Source organism: Dipodomys spectabilis, unplaced genomic scaffold (genome assembly GCF_019054845.1).
Source record: "Dipodomys spectabilis isolate Male_0828 unplaced genomic scaffold, ASM1905484v1 ptg000094l, whole genome shotgun sequence".
Classification (NCBI taxonomy): Eukaryota; Metazoa; Chordata; class Mammalia; order Rodentia; family Heteromyidae; genus Dipodomys; species Dipodomys spectabilis.
The window spans coordinates 5,198,498-5,216,205 of record NW_024870771.1 but is presented as its reverse complement, the minus strand read 5'-3'; the positions used below and the strand labels follow the sequence as shown (position 1 = coordinate 5,216,205).

General features: G+C 38.6%; 1 protein-coding gene across 2 annotated transcripts in view; it reads right to left on the bottom strand.

Annotated features, from left to right (window-relative positions):
* The window catches only part of Uggt1 (UDP-glucose glycoprotein glucosyltransferase 1), a 125,621-nt gene that overhangs the window by 21,622 nt on the left and 86,291 nt on the right, over positions 1-17,708 (bottom strand). For both annotated transcript variants that reach the window (XM_042685095.1, XM_042685096.1), the window contains 8 exons: positions 16,055-16,261; positions 14,946-15,077; positions 14,232-14,362; positions 11,915-12,010; positions 4,921-5,023; positions 3,003-3,082; positions 1,985-2,174; positions 172-330 (listed from right to left, as the gene is read on the bottom strand). In XM_042685095.1, coding sequence (XP_042541029.1) covers positions 172-330; positions 1,985-2,174; positions 3,003-3,082; positions 4,921-5,023; positions 11,915-12,010; positions 14,232-14,362; positions 14,946-15,077; positions 16,055-16,261 — 1,098 coding nt within the window. The remainder of the gene's footprint in view (positions 1-171; positions 331-1,984; positions 2,175-3,002; positions 3,083-4,920; positions 5,024-11,914; positions 12,011-14,231; positions 14,363-14,945; positions 15,078-16,054; positions 16,262-17,708) is intronic.

Here is a 17,708-nt window from a genome sequence, read left to right as displayed (position 1 = left end):
TGTATAATTTCAATCTCCATGTTGAACCAAACAAATGGTTTTTATATTGACCAAATTAAATTATAAATTTTAATTTCAATTGTGATTCAGAATACTAATTATTCCACCATAAATTTTTGTGCCCAAATTAGCATGTCTGTGGTATCAGCATGTAATGAACTGGTTATTTACCAGGTTGGCCATGACAATGGTGTCCACGATGACAGGGTTGGCTGACGTCCCTAATGTAAACTGCAGTCCACGTGGGGGTTGGCCTGTGGTGATGTCATAGCAATGACCTTCCAATAATAAGTACTCGAGCTCATACTCAGCAGCTACTATGTTGTCCACCTGCAAGAGCAACATTAAATCACTTCAAGACACATGGATAGAATTCAAAATACATTATTACAAGTGAATGAAGCAGACAAAAAGGTCTTACATACTATCTGATTATATTTTAGGAAATTAAAGGTTAAAACTGTAATAATAGACAGCTCATTGACTGTGGTCGGGTGAGGAGATGGCTTGAAAAGAGCTTCAAAAAACTTTTGGGGGGGGGGGGGGGATGGTGGCGGCTCACGCCTGTAATCCTAGCTACTCAGGAGGCTGAGATCTGAGGATCGCGGTTCAAAGCCAGCCTGAGCAGGAAAGACTGTGAGACTCCTTTCTCCAATAAACCACTAGAAAACCAGAAGTGGTGCTGTAGCTCAAGTGGTAGAGCACTTGCCTTGAGCTGAAGAGCTGAGAGACAGAGCCCAAGCCCAGAGTTCAAGCCCCATAACCGACAAAAAAAAAAAAAAAAAAAAAAAAAAAAAAATTTTTGAGAATGATGGGATTTTCTCTCTTGACTGAATGGCTGCATGTGATCATAAACACTGGGTTGAAAGGAGAAAAGGCAGTAGATTAGTCTAAAAGTACAGGTGGGATAACACTTTCATATTGTTGAGAAAAATTAAGGACCTAAATAAATAGATACCATCCTATAGCAACAGATCAGTATGAAAATTTGAAAACAACATCCACAGCAACATTCCTTAGAATTGCCACAAAATAGAAACAACCTGAATATCCACTCATCAGCAGACCCATAAAAGGTCCAGAGTTGCAATGCAATGGAATATTAACTGGCAACAAGAAAGAATGAAATACTGACACATACTTCAACAGGGATCAACCTTGAAAAACAATTTGTTAAGAAAAAGAAATCAGCCGGGCGCTGGTGGCTCACGCCTGTAATCCTAGCTACTCAGGAGGCTGAGATCTGAGGATCGCGGTTCAAAGCCAGCCCGGGCAGGAGAGACCGTGAGACTCTTATCTCCAATAAACCACCAGAAAACCGGAAGTGGCGCTGTAGCTCAAGTGGTAGAGCGCTCGCCTTGAGCTGAAGAGCTGAGGGACAGCGCCCAGGCCCAGAGTTCAAGCCCCATGACCGACAAAAAAAAAAAAAAAAAAAAAAAAAAAAAAGAAAAAGAAAAAGAAATCAGTCACTAAAGACTATGACTCTGGGCTGGGAAGGTGGCTCAGTGGTAGAGTGCTTGCCTTGCATACATGAGGCCCTGGGTTTGATTCCTCATCACCACATAAGCAGAAAAAGCTGGAAGTGGTGCTGTGGTTCAAGTGGTAGAGCACCAGCTTCGAGCTGAAGAGCTGAGAGACAGCGCCCAGGCCGAGAGTTCAGGCCCCACAACCGACAAAAAAAAAAAAACTATGATTCTATCTATATATAATACCACAACAGGCCAAACTACAGAGACAGAAAGCAGATTAGAACGTGTATAATGGGGAGTGATTACTAATGAGGTTGGAGCTGAGTCTTATGGTGATAAAGAACTAAAATTAGATCCCTATGACAGCTGCAGAGTTCTGTCAATATGTCAAATCCTCTTTATTGGGTATGAACAAAGATGTAATATATACCTGAACAATGATGTTCAGAATCAGCTAACATCACAACATAAATTGGTTTTCTACCAATAATTAGGTACTGGAATGACATTCTTACCTCTTCTAAATAAATATTATCAAGATCATACGGTGTTCTGACAGATTCTACCATCCAACTTTCAGGTGTGTTCAAATTCAGAGTGAACAATGGAGATTGTGGCATATCCAAAAATTTTGCTATTGGACCCTTAGCAAACTTATTGTCTGAGGTGAAAGAAATCTCTGGTTCTAAGACATAACGGTAAAAGCTGAAACAAAAGGAGAAGTATACAATTTTTATCTTTCCACAAAATTACTGTCCTTGAGTTTATAAGCATCCATTTAGGTGAGCAACAAACTGGACTTGGAGGGATATCCTCCTAGATTGGAAAAGGAGTTCACAAGATCATCTTCTGGCCTAGTGATGCCTCCCAGTGCTGATGCAGATGAAAGAGAAGGGAGAAGGGTAGGATACCAGAATGTGATGTCTGCTGTTGGGGTCACAAGCACTTCCTGAGCACTTTTTGCTTTGGGAATTCATCTGTCTCTCAAAAATCTAAATCCTAAATAATGACTTGGCTCTCAGGCTAGCCCTGAAAACACTGCATATAATAATGTAAATATTTCTTCAAACAGGATAATAGTAGGCACTGAAATCTCATTGGTCACTTGCAAATTTAATCTATTTAGTATAACTGACAGGACACAGCAAACCTACAAGTGAGGAACTGATCATAGCCATCTGTGCTACCCTATACTACCTCTATTATTATTACTATGCTACTTCTGCCATGAAGGATCCATTCCCAAGTTTAGCTAGGCCTATGCACTTTTGTAAGATCATGTTAATGAGCATAAGCTATCTTCCTCTAACATACATATTGCAACTTGAAATAACCACTGTTTGGGTTTTTTTTTTAAATGGAAAGTATACATGTAAGCAGCCTAAGTTGATTCCACCTAGATGCTCCTGTGTCCATACAATGTTTGTTAAGCTGATTAGAGTAACATTCACTTAATTCATTATCATCAGTACTAGCTTTTGGATTAGATGCCATTTTAAAAAATTGCTTCCTTAGATACAATACATGCTTTACCTTTTTAAAGGCATGTCCGAAAGTTTAGATTGGCAGTTCATAAATACTCTTAGATTCATGTTTATCAGCTGAGTCAAAACCTAAAAGAACAAACCAGATGAAAAATCATTCAAATTTTCTCTTCAAAAATATACTATTTGATACTGAATAAGAGAAAGAATGTTCATTATCTCAAGAAACAATATAAAGATAGTAACTGTCATTAAGTGGACACTAGCAAAATTAATGGTGTGGCAAAAACAAGGCAGAAGAGGAGGCTATGGGGGAAGTAGACTAGTGAAGATAAATACTTCTCACATAAAGACAGGTTAATATAGAGTTTGCAGGAAGATAAATGATGAATATCTATACATAGAATATTTAAGAACTCACTGTTATAATTCATAAATAAAAGTCTGTTAAAACATCACTACAAACACAAAAAAGGTTAGATCGTATATATTAGTAAAATGTCTCCTTAAAAAAAAGAAACTCAGCTAGAATTGCCATGGTAGCTCATGTTTATAATCGTATTTGGGAAGCAGATACCAATAGCTGGAAAGTAGTGATGTGTGCCTATCATCTCAGTTATATGGAGAGTATAAATAGAATTGAGTATAAATAGAATTGAGATATGCATCAGCACAGGCATAAATGTGAGACTACCCCAGAAATAGCTAAAGCAAAAAGGCATTGGGACCTGGCTTTAGTGGGATAGCACTAGCCGGGCACCAGTGGCTCATGTCTGTAATCCTAGCTACTCAGGAGACTGAGATCTGAGGATCTCGGTTCAAAGCCAGCCCGGGCAGGAAAGTTCCTGAAACTCTTATCTCCAATAAACCACTAGGAAACTGGAAGTGGCGATGTGGCTCAAGTGGTAGAGTGCTCACCTGGAGATGAAGAGCTCAGGGACAGCGCCCAAGCCCAGTGTTTAAGCCCCACAACCGACCAAAAAAAAAAAAAAAAAAAAAAAGTGCTGTCTAGCAAGCACGGGTCCCCAAGTTCAACCCCTGCTACCATCAAAAATAAAAAATAAGTGCAACTAGAGTCACATTAGATGGTACATATGTGTAACCTTAGCATTTAGGAGGCTGAGGCAGGAGGACTGTTGAGTGCAAGGTAAGCATTGGCTACACAATGAGATGCTCTCCTAAAATAACAAAAACAAAAACAAATCTCTAACAAAAAAAACTCAAACCAGGAGGAAAAACGAAGCTCAGTGGTATAGCCCCTGCTTAGAATGTACAAGGCACTGGGCAAAATTGCTAACACAGACTTAACAGAGTGACTGTTTTGGTTAGAGTTCTTGTAAATGGAATAAGATTATATATTTTTTTTCTTTTGGTCAGTCATGAGGCTTGTACTCAGTGCCTGTGCACTGTCCCTGAGCTCTTTTGCTCAAGACTAGTACTCGACCATGTTAAGCCATAGCACCACTTCCAGTTTTTGAGTGGTTAATTAGAGATAAGAGTCTCGTGGGGACTTTCCTGCCAAGGCTGGTTTACAACTGAGACTATCAGATCTCAGCCTCCTAGGTAGCAAGGATTTCAGGTGTGAGCCACTGTGCCCAGCAGAAATTATATCTTATAACAAAACTAAAAGACATGCTACAGTAAAAGTCCATGATAGTTATAAAAAAGGAAAGTAAAATTAGAATTAAACTTTTACCCTTTTTAACTTCTATCATTATAAAATATAATGCAGTATAAATTAACTTATGTCAATCATTTTTTAAACTTATATAAAGTAGCCAGCAAAACTCAATCAACTTGCTAAAGTTAGGAAGTTGGTTTTAGAGCCATTGTCAGTCTTTATGGCTCTGCACCAAATGTCCTGCAGCATTTCCCAATGCCTCTAGAAGGTGAATATGATACAAATAGAGCATAAAGGAAATCACAGGACACATGGCAGTGTGAACTGCCGCTGAAGCAGTCCCTACCAAGAGCAACGGGGCAAGTCTCTGTGCTTCTCTGGTGACAGGGTCAATGACAGCCACAACATCAAAGTATGTTTCTCCTTCCTTGGGTCTCAGCTTAATTGCGCTATGAAGACAAAAAGGAATAAAACATTAATGTGGAGGGCACAGGAAATTAAGGTTAAGTATGGTGAATCTTTGGTTCAAATAACCTATCAGACCTCCAGGTCTCTTAACATTTCAAGAAACTTCAGATCTAAAAAACTTGGGCTTCGAGATGACAAGTTATGATTAAGTTTTACAAAATACACTGAAAATTTTTTGTCAGAACCAACCCCACAGGTGGCTAACACCTATAATCCTAGTTATTCAGGGGGCTGAGATCTAAGAATTGGGATTCAAAAACACAACAGATAGACAAATCTGAGAAACTCTCATCTCCAATTAACCAGCAAAAAGCTAACGTGGAGGTGTGACTCAGGCGGTAGAGTACCACCCATGAGCAAAGTGAAAAAGGTAACAGCAGCTAAAAAAACAAAAGAAATAAGAGAAAATTAGCTTGAAGTTACATTTAACCAAATTGAGTATTTTCCTAATTTATTGTTTTTTGAGACAGAGTCCTGCTATATAAAGACCTGGTTAATATACAGATGAGGCTGGCCTCAACTTTACACTCGTCCTACTTCCACATTCGAAGTGCTGAAAAGATATCTATATCACCACGCCTGATATAAGTTCTTTCATTTCAAGGAAAGAAGGGGATGATGGGAGAACAAATATATCATTAAAAAAAAAGTTCTGAGATGCTGTTACACCTGTATTGAGAATACGCCTGAAGGAATCAACGTCAGTATATAATAGAGATACCTGCACACATATGTTTACTGCAGCACTATTCACAATAGTAAAGTCATGGAATTAATCTAGGTGCCCATCAATAGATAAATGGTTAGAGAAGATGTAATATATTTATGTGTGTATGTATGTATGTACGTATATACATACACACACTTATCTACTCATACACCCACATACATACATATTATCTATATACAATGTAGTATTATTCAGTCATAAGAAAGAAATTTTGTCATTTGCAATAAAATGGATAAAACTGGAAACTAACATGTTAAATGAAATAAGCCAGACTTAGAAAGACAAATGTCTTTTCTCATATGTAAAAACTAGTTTAAGGGGCTGGGAAGGTGGCTCAGTGGTAGAGCGCTTGCCTTGCATGCATGAGGCCCTGGGTTCAATTCCTCAGCACCACATAAGCAAACAGAAAAAAGCCGGAAGTGGCGCTGTGGCTCACGTGGTAGAGCACTAGCCTTGAGCTGAAGAGCTGAGGGACAGCGCCCAGGCCCAGAGTTCAGGACCCATGACCGGACCCCCCCCAAAAAAATAATATAATAAAAACTAGTTTAAACAGGAGAAAACAAGGGAGGGGGGTAACACTGTTTGAAAGGAAATGTGTACTCATTACCTTACATATGAAAAAGATGAGGTTAGAGGCATGGCTTAGTTGGTACAGCACGAGGCAATGAGAAAAAGCTTCAGGTACCAAGTTTGAGTCTCAGTCTTGGACCAAAAAAAAAAAAAATGATAAGGTGTTCTTGTTTGTTTGTTGTTTTTTGTGGTGGAGAGAACAGTAATAGGAAAGAGATGATCACAATTGAGGTACACCATATATGTATATGAAAATGTCATAATTAATCCCATTATTCTGTAAAAGTAATAAGTGCTAATAAAACTGAAAAGTTCTGAGGATATAGCTCAAACTATATAGCTACACAGCTAGATGCTTAGCATGCTTGAGGCTTTGGGTTGAGTCTCTAACACTACAGTGAATAACTTAATGAAGCAAGCAAGCAAATTAATTAAAACTGAAAGGAATCTATTATTTCAGAAAAATGTGAACAACAACAACAAAAAACAAACAAAATATAATCACAAAATCTCATAACCTCAATGATTTTGCTTTTCATCATTTTTATTAATGGCCCATATAAAGATTACCTGCACCAGGTGCCAGTGGCTCATGCTTGTAATCTTAACTACTCAGGAGGCGGGATCTGAGGATCATGGTTAAAAGCCAGCCCAGGCAGGAAAGTCTGCGAGACTCTTACCTCAAATAAACCACTCAGAAAACCAGAAGTGATGCTATGGCTCAAGTGGTAGAGTGCTTGCCTTGAGCTGAAGAGCTGAGGGACAGTGCCCAGGCCCAGAGTTCAAGCCTCAGGACCAACCAAAAAAAAAAAAATTACTTGCAACTACAGAACACTTGCAACTTTAAAACAATTTCTTCCTTTCCCCCACCACTTCAACATAAAGTTGATTGTCTCAAGATATTACAAATAAATCATCCTAAAGAGAATGTGCCATGACCTTTGTCTTTTTTTTTTCTTTGTCCAGGTCCTGGGGCTTGAACTCAGGACCTGGGCACTGTCTTTAAATTTTTTTGCTAAAGGTTAGTACTTTATCACTTGAGCCACAGAGCCACTTCCAGCTTTTTCTTAATAGTTTATTGGAGAAAAGAGTATCACAACTTTCCTGCCTGCCCGGGCCAGCTTGAAACCATGATCCTCAGATCTCAGCCTCTTCAATAGCTAGGATTACAGATCTGAACCAACACTTAGCTCAAGCTGTTCTTTTAACCTATAAATAATTTATAGATCCAGCTTTTTCCAGATACATATATTTCCTTAGAGGCTAAGTACTAGACATACAGAGTGACAGGATACAGGTATTTGTGGGGCTAATATGCTTTGTCAACTTCCTTTCCTGAAAAACTAAATTTACAAGATCAAAAAATAAATTCCACCATGTTATTGTCAACATTTATATATACTTTGGTGTTTTGGTTTGGTTTTTTTTTTTATCATTGATTCATTCATTGACTCATTCATTCATTTGTATACAGGATCTCAGCTATTCTAGGATTAAGGGAGAAAAATCATTAGCAAAAAGTACTGTATAAACAACTTTCAAAAAGGGAACAAACAGACCACATACTGGTCAGCCAGTCTGTACCAGGCTTGGACAGTTCCCTGTGGTTTGTCATGTCCCTATAAGCACACTGCTCTAGGAGATCAACAAGAAGGGTGTCCAGATACTGACAAGGTGAGGCCTTCAGCTACCTCCACAATCTAAAACAAGAGGCAAGACAAAACCAAGAAAAAGGGACTGGGGAAGCCGGGCGCTGGTGGCTCACGCCTGTAATCCTAGCTACTCAGGAGGCTGAGATCTGAGGATCGCGGTTCAAAGCCAGCCCGGGCAGGAGAGACTGTGAGACTCCTATCTCCAATAAACCACCAGAAAACCGGAAGTGGTGCTGTAGCTCAAGTGGTAGAGTGCTCGCCTTGAGCTGAAGAACTGAGGGACAGCGCCCAAGCCCAGAGTTCAAGCCCCACGACCGAGAAAAAAAAAAAAAAAAAAAAAAGGGGGGGCTGGGAAGGTGGCTCAGTGGTAGAGCGCTTGCCTTGCATGCCTGAGGACCTGGGTTCGATTCCTCAACACCACATAAGCAAAACGAAAAAAGCCGGAAGTGGCGCTGTGGCTCAAGTGGTAGAGCACTAGCCTTGAGCTGAAGAGCTGAGGGACAGCGCCCAGGCCCAGAGTTCAGGCTCCATGACCGGATCCAAAAAAAAAAAACTAAACAAAAAAACAAAAACCAAGAAAAAAAAGGAATACTGGTGTAGAAATGGGAACAATAGCACTACAGTGTCTGAATATACGTGCTATATTGGTAAAAGTCCAGAATAAAGTCAAAAGTGACATGGGAACAAACTTGAAGATTATATACTTGTACCTAGGATTAGTAAAGCAAATATCAAAATTGATATACTGTGCTTCACCAACGTTATGTTCACAGAAATCACCAAGGGGGATCTTGTTAAGATATAGACACTGATTCAATAGGTCAGGTATAATGTCAAAGACTACAGTTCAGGGGCTGGGAAGGTGGCTCAGTGGTAGAGTACTTGCCTTGCACTCATGAGGCCCTGGGTTCGATTCCTCAGCACCACGTAAGCAGAAAAAGCCAGACGTGGGGCTGAGGCTCAAGTGCTAGAGCACTAGTCTACAGCTGAAGAGCTGAGGAACAGCACCCAAGCCCAGAGTTTAGGCCCTATGACTGACTCCCCCCCCCCCCAAAAAAAAAAAAAAGACTACACTTCAAACAAGCTCACAAATGATATTCTGGAATTCATTATGAAGGTAAGGGTGTAATAGAACTGATGGTTCTGTCACTTTTATTCCTAGTAAAATGAGAACCTTCTATTTTAAATATGGCAAACATTCATTTTACTAACATCATCCCAGTAGGAATTTCTCCATCATCATACAACATGTAATTAGGGAATTTTAATGATATAAAAGTCATGGAGGCAAGGAGAGAAAAGAGTGGCCTAAAATCAGACATGGATTATAGCTCAGGACCACTGTTTTGGCCATCAACTTCCTAGAAGTGGAAGAATAGAGAAAATGGGTGCTGCAAGGGTACAACCTTGGTGCTGGTAGCAAAATCCAAGAGGGGTTAGCCAGGAGTCACATATGACATAAATTATTAGAAACGATGGTGATGGTGGCTCAGTGGTGAAATACTTTCCTAGCATGTATAGCATCTGGGCTCAATCACTAGCACCTGGGGGCAGGAAAAGAGAGGAAGAGAGAGAGGGAGAGACTTGCCAGGTAACTGCATAAAGTTCTTCTTAAAAACCATTTGGACCTCGGGGAAGGGAGGGAGGGAGGGGATGGTAGGGGGAAAACAATGGAGGGGGTAACAATGTTCAAGAGGAAGTGTACTCATTACCTCACTCATGTAACTGTAACCCTCTGTATAGTAGCTTTACAATAAAAAAAAAAAAAAAAAACCATTTGGGACCAAGCACCAGTGGTAGTTTGCACCTATAATCCTAGTTACTCAGGAGGCTGAGACCTAAGAATCACAGTACAAAGTCAGTCCAAACAGGAAAGTCCCTATGAGACTCTTACTTCCAATTAACCACTTTAAAACCAGAAGTAGAGCTATGGCTCAAAGTGGTAGAGTACTAGCCTTGAGCAAACAAGCACAGAGACAGTACCTAGACCCTGAGTTCAAGACCCACAACTGACCAAAAAAAAAAAAAAAAAAAAATTATATATATATATATATATATATATATATATATATATATATATATATATATTGGGGACAGGGCAACCAGTGGCTTATGTTTGTAATCCTAGCTACTCAGGAGGCTGAGATCTCAGTATCATGATTTGAAGACAGCCCAGCAAGAAAGTCCTTGAAACTTTAATCTCCAATTAACCATCAAAAAGTTGGAAGAAGCTGTGGCTCCAGCGGTATAACTTTAGCCTTTAGCGCAAAGTTTAGGGACAGCATCCAGGCACTGAGTTCAAGCCCCAGGACTAGCCCAAAAAATAAATACCATTTGGAAGAATGTATCAAGAAAATGTGGTGTATGTGGTATATACACAATGGAATTCTACTCATCCATTAGAAAAAATGATAATGTACCATTCATAAGGAAATGGAAAGACTTTGAAAAAATTATATTAAGTAAGCCAGACCCAGAGAAACAGATTGTATGGTTTCCCTCATTTGTGAGTGCTAGAATGTGCCTGTAAAACTATAAGTAAGGGGCTGGGAATGTGGCTTAGTGGTAGAATCTTGCCTAGCATGCATGAAGCCCTGGGTTCGATTCTTCAGTACCATATACATAGAAAAAGGCAGAAGTGGCACTGTGGCTCAAGTGGTAGAGTGCTAGCCTTCAGCACAGAGGCTCAGGGACAGCATCCAGGCTCTGAGTTCAACCCCAGGACTGACAACAACACACACACACACACACACACACACACACACACACAAAACTATAAGTAAACACTGAGTAGTAACCAAGCAGTTACACACAAATAAGCAGAAGTATATTAGACTCTATTGAGAGTGCAAATAGTGTAATTCTTTAGAACTACTAAGTCAAAGCCCAACAAATTAAGTGACAGGAAATGGCACTTGAAAGAGGTGGGGGACCAAGGAGAGAAGGGCAGAAAAATTAATGGGGGAAGGGAATAGAATGCAGACAAGAAAGCAGACAGAACTGAGAAAAAGCGAAGAGGTGGGTCGAAGGGGGTGATGATGTTGAAGGGATGACAAATCAAGATGCATTTTATAAATACACTGCTTTGTTAAATGGCAAAAAAAATTAAGAACAGTGAGGGAAGGAGTGTGTGGGAGGGGTGGGTGAGAATGTTAGAAGGATTGACATTGATCAAGAGGCACTGTAATCAAAAACTGCTCTGATGAATGGCAATTCCTTTGTATAACTACATATATATTTTTTTTAAGTTAAAAAAACCCCAATCATTGGGCCTGCTGGAAACATATTATCATGTTACATTTTGCCTGAAATATGCTTTCGTTCAAGTGGTTGAGAAAATGGTTTCAGTGCATGTGTGTTTATGCAACACGTAAAGACTATATGTATTATCTATACACACATATATTAAGCAATAAGGCAAATACAGCATTCCACCTAGTGAATGTAGGAGTTAGCCAGGCACCGGTGGCTCACGCCTGTAATCCTAGTTACTCAGGAGGCTGAGATGTGAGGACTGCGCTTCAAAGCCAGCCCGGGCAGGAAAGGGAGTTGCCAAACAAATTGGCTTGGGAAGCAAAGAAGGATGGAGGCTTGAGGCAACGCAGGTAAAATAGTTAGGAAGACCCTATCTTCAAAAGAACAAGCCAAGGCGGGCACCAATGGCTCATGCCTGTAATCTTAGCTACTCAGGAGGCAGAGATCTGAGGTTCATGGTTCAAAGCCAGCCCAGGCAGGAAAGTGTGAGATTCTTATCTCCAATTAACCACCAGAGAACCAGAAGTGGCATTGTGGCTCAAGTGGTAGAGCACTCATCTGGAGCTGAAGAGCTCAGGGACAGTGCCCAGGCTGAGTTCAAGCCCCACAACCAACAAGAGAGTTAATATTTAGGAGCATACACAAATTCAACATGAATTCTATACCTGTAGCTGTCTTCAAAAAACTGGTATTCAATCCTTGCATCTCCTTTGGGTTGAGCTGACAGGAGAGCATCCACCTTCATTACCAAGTCACTTGCCCTGAAAGATGGAGTTATAACAGCTTAGTATCTTTTTAATAAGGTTTTGCCTTTAACAGCTCAAGTGCCAAAAGCCAGAAGCATACTCCTTTATGCTAACAGGCATGAGAGAAGGGTTGATTTGGTAGTGAATGGCTTTATAATCTTGGAGATGTTATTCATTTTTCTATATGTAAAGTGTAGAAAAGATCTACTTTGCAGGGTTCTTACAAATACTGTGCTGGCTAAACATATTAGTGTTATTTACATCTCCAGCACACTCTTTTCACTAATGCTATTACTTTTTAGGATTGTTAGGGCAATCTGTTACTGAGAAATTGTTGAGGAAAAATACTAAGAAACAAATTACCATAATTATCATTATCAAGAAATAAGTTATGACACTGTAGTTCATAATTATTCCCAACTTTTAAATTTATACATATATAATATATAATATAAAAACACAAAACTAGGGTTATATAATTTGGTTGCAAACTTTGTTACTTAAAAATCTATTATAAAGCCGGGTGACAGTGGCTCACACCTATGTAATCCTAGCTACTCAGGAGGCTGAGATCTGAGGATCACGGTTCAAAGCTAGACTTGGCAGGCAAGTCCATGAGACTCTTATCTCCAATAAAACCACTAAAAAACCGGAAGTGGTGCTGTGGCTCAAGCGGCAGAATGCTCACCTTGAATTGAAGAGCGCAGGGACAGCGCCCAAGCCCAGAGTTCAAGCCCCACAACCGACCAAAAAATAAAAAATAAAAATAAAAAATATAAGCCATGTGCCGGTCGCTCATGCTTGAATCCTAGCTATTCAGGAGGCTGAGATCTGAGGATTATGGTTCAGGGACAGCACAGGCAAGAAAGTCTAGGAGACTCTTAAATAACCACCATAAAGCTGCAAGTGGAACTGTGGTTCAAATAATAGAGCACTAACCTTGAACAAAAAAATTCAGGGACAGCTCCCAGACCCTGATTTCAAGTACTAGGATTGGCATAATAAGTAAGTAAATAAACAAAATATAATATAAATATGGAATATAATAAACACATATAATATAGTGGTATAATCACTAATTTTAATAAGACTGCACAGTAATGGTACATTATCATGACATGGTGACATATGCCTATAATCCTAGCTATTCATGATGCTGAGATCTGAGGATCAAAGTTCAAAGCTCGATGGGGCTGGAAAGTCAGTGAGTCTCTAATCTGCAATTAACCACCAAAAAGCTGGAAGTGAAGCTGTTACAAGTGGTAGATGGCTAGCTTTGAGTGAAAAAGCTAAGGGATAGTAATCAGGTAATCAGACCTTGAGTTCCAGCCCCAGTACTGGGACAAGAAAAGAAAAGGCAAAGGGTTTAAATATATACTTTCAAATACATATTTTCCCAAAGACATATGACATATGCCTGTGAAAAGGCATACTAAGCATTGCAAAAATGAAAAGAAAACTACAAGGTGATACAACTTGATACCTATGAGTATGGCTTTTTAAAAAAACAAACAAGAAATAAAGGTGCTGGTAAGGATGTGAAGAAACTAGAAGGCTTGTGCACTCTAGGCAGATACATAAATACAAAAGCAGCTATAGAAAAAGGTATAAGAAGGTCTCAAAAAATGAAGCAGTCTACTCCAACTACATATCCATGTGATATTTAATGCAGAAAAATCAGATAATGGTCCACTTAAGCAATTTATTTTCTTCCTTCAAGAGAAACAGTCCACTATGATACTTAAGCTAATAAAAACATTAAAAGAATGAAAAGTTTAAAAACCAACAATAGTGAACTTATCACCTTTGGAGGATGTAAGAGAAACATTGAGTATTCTGTCCTGGCAAGTAGAGGAAAGACGCATTTAACCTGTTTCTCCTCTACTGAACCAAATAAAACTGAATTATCATTCAGATAATTGATAATTTCTCTTCAAGTAAAAAATAAATTACCCTCCTTTACTTCTACCTACGTCTGAAACTTTCCAGAACCAAAAGATAAAATACAAATTGAGAATGAATTTAGTTCTTTAAATAGCAGCCTATAAAACAAATTAGCTTCTTTCAACAGAATCATAAAAATTTGAGCAGTATAGCAGTTTAAAGCTGGAAATAAAACCCCTTATATTAAGTAGTGTATGTGACAATATATAACTTGAACTTTGACCAATGAGGAAATATCTAATATATAACATATATGATAGAAACTAGTTCATTTTTCCTACACCCAACTTACACATCTTCTTCTACCCGAAGTTGTTGAATATGAGATTTTATTTTTTGTCCTGAAGTTTTCAAGATGATACTTTCTAGAAGGTGGAAATCGTCTTGATTAAAGAGCTCACTTTCCTCCAGTGGCCCAATGATCTACAAAGAAGAACAGGAGTCAGAGCTGTAAGCAGTCTGCCAAGGGCTGAAGTTAAGGGCAAGTCTAAGCTAGCCACAGGCTACAGAACAGGCCAAAGGGACTTAAAGAATAAGAGTGATATGTGTCTAAATAAATCAATGAAAAAATAAAAAGCCTGAATCATTCAGTTATATGTTTAACTTATTATTTCCTCATATACAGGCAGATTTACACATTTCACATTATTTTTTACAGGTAAGCAATCTGAATTAAATAGGTAGCATGCAGTTTTCACAATTGTCCACCAAATATCAGTAACAAAGCCTACTTTCTGTGTCAAAGACTGTAATGATTTCTGTTCTGACAGTCAACACATTCTCTCAATGGTAGGACAGGACAAACAGAAGGAAGGCCTCCACAAGGGGAAAGTTATGTAAAAACACTTTTTTTGGGGGGGGGCAGGGGGTAAATAATGGACAGAAATCCTTAGTGAAGTAGTAATCATCTTTAAGAGGTGAGTGGCTCTGTTGGGAGAGTTTATCCTACCAGCTTGCAGGAGCCTGATGCAAAGCCTACTACAGACCTAACTCAACAAGTCCTCACCCTTCCATTGCTGATCACTGCCCTCTGTCCCTTCGTCAGCTTCAGAACATCCCTGCAGTACACGGCATGAGACAAAATGAAATCCATACTGGAAGACTCAAAGACCTCTTTAAAAACACTGAAATCCATGCCCTAGGAAAAGTAATTGTTTTTAAGGAAAAGTCACTGTTATTCAACAAACCAAAAAAATTAATAATCATCATGAACAAACCACAAATGTGCTTTTCATGAAATAACTACATTGCATGAAATGTAATTACTCATAATTACATTAACATAACTAACATTACAATTTCACAACTGTCCATCTTCTCTCCCATCCCCCTCCTCAAAAGCAACTATTTGTATTTCTTTTTCTTAGGTTTTCATGTTACTTTTTCAATTGGCAGTCTATTCTCCATGATAATTTTATTTTGTATTTTTAAATCTTGTTTATGTCAAGACAACTATTTTCTCTAACTGGAACTAAGTACCCATTTTATAATAAGTTTAAAAATAATAAAATGCTATCAAATAAGTAAAAGCCGGGCACTGGTGGCTCATGCCTGTAATCCTCAGGAGGCTGAGATCTGAGGATTGCAGTTCAGGGCCAATCCAGGCAGAAAAGTCTGAGTAAGACTCTTATCTCCAATTAACTACTCAAAAACAGGAAGTGGTACTGTGGCTCAAAGTAGTAGAGCACTAGCCTTGAGCAGAGGAGCTCAGTGACAGTACCCAGGCCTTAAATTCAAGTCCCCTCATTCCCCATCCCCGACCAAAAGAAAAAAATTAGTTAAAAGCAAAAAAAAAGAGCATGGGCTTTTACTGAAAAGATATAAAAAAATACAAGCCTCTAACTCATAAGTCACACAAAAATCAAATACTGTCTTTTAAAACTGTACAAAATAAATGGTATTGTTTTAAAACATACTTCTATCATGCATATTTTACAGTAGGCAAATTTGGAAATGAAAGTGATATAATTACTTTTTAGAAAGTCTTCCAAATTTAAAAGTAAAATCCTCCATGGCTCACAAGTTCAGTTTATGAATAGGGTACATCAGTCCAGGGGAAGAGAATATCAATGGCAAATTAACAGAAAAAGGCAGCCTTATAACACACAGTCTTACCCCCACAGAGAACTCCTCAATGTCGGCTCCGGCAGCCAGGGCCTCTGCAGTCTCCTCTTTGGCCATTTTGGTGATGAAGTTCTTTGCTGAGTTGGAAGTTTGTGTTTGGAGAGCTGCCCAGATTGCTCTGAAGATTCTAGTGTTCTCATTTCTAATCTCTTGGCTTGGATTATTGATCACGCTTATCCTAACATTGTTACTGGATTTCTATTTACAAAACAGTACATAAGAGTTATACAGTACATGTTTTGAACTTAAAAATAAGCATTAACATTATTATTCACTTTCCAAGTAGCAAATTACATGTCTCTCAATAGTTTTCTATACTTGTATAAAACTTGGATGCTACAGATAGTCATGCCTTCAAAATCCTTCTACTTATGGCCTCCTGACATAACAGAGATCAGAGGCACTAACCACCTTGCCTGGCTTATTGATATAGATCTTGATAACTTTTGTCAGCAGTAGCCTCTAACTGCAATCTTCCCAGTCTCCACCTCTCAAGAAGCCATTTATAGGCATGAATTACCATATTTATCCAACTTCATTTCTTACCATCTTATAGATACAGTACATATCACAGAACATCTGTGCCCTATTTTTCTTCTAACACATTTGTTTTCTTCTAATACACATCATGCTAGCATGTGGACTTTAACTATATAACATCTTTTCTCCCCAACCATTCTTCAGGGTCTTGCTGAAGGCCATTTTTACTTGTACAGCCTTTGCAAATGCCTGGCAACAATGAATCTTCCCTGGATGAAAATAGGAAGCCTACTTGGGAGACGATACCTAGGACCCCATAAAACTGGGGTCTGAATCAAAAATATAAGCAGCATAAATTTTACTCATGTGTCATAAAAAGATGTCTATAAAAATATTAATAGCAGTACTCCTTACAAATAATCAAATAGATTTAAACAAAATAATACTATGTGGTACAGTTATATAATACAATGCTATATAATGAAAATGAACTTTTAACACTACCTCACAGATTAAGTTTACAAAGTATTAAGAAGCCAAATTCTAATAAATATATATTAAAAGCTTCCAATTAAATAAAGTAAAACACAACTTACTCTATGACATCAGAAAGAGATTCAGGAGTGGGTAGTGACTTGGATGCAAGTTTGAAAAGGCTTTTATGAATTCTCTATTTCTTGATCTCATCAGGGGAGTGTCACATAGGTGTGTTCACTTAGTGAGACTACATATGAACTATAATCTACCTTAATAAAACTTTAAAAACCTCAGCCTTCCTTTTCAGGTTCCCTCCTCTAGAACCATTTGAACAGTCTATCAATTAGCATTAGAGTACCCCATACTATAATTCCTCAACTTAACCTTAAATTACTAACAGCATCTGGACAATTCCCATAAACGATTTTAAAAAAATACTAGATACCACTGTGACACTGAAACGTCTTGGGTATTTCTTCTCTTCAGAAGTCTTACTAGGATACACAGTAGAAAGTGGACACAAGACAGTTGTGAAGTCTGGATGAAACTGCAAATTAAACCGCTCAGGAAACAGAATCCTGACATTTCCTCCTGACAATGACCTTCACCCAAAGAATCAATTTCTTAACTACTCAGCATCATAATTTACTTAGGACAGATGAAGTTATATGTTCCTTTCCCTCAAGCA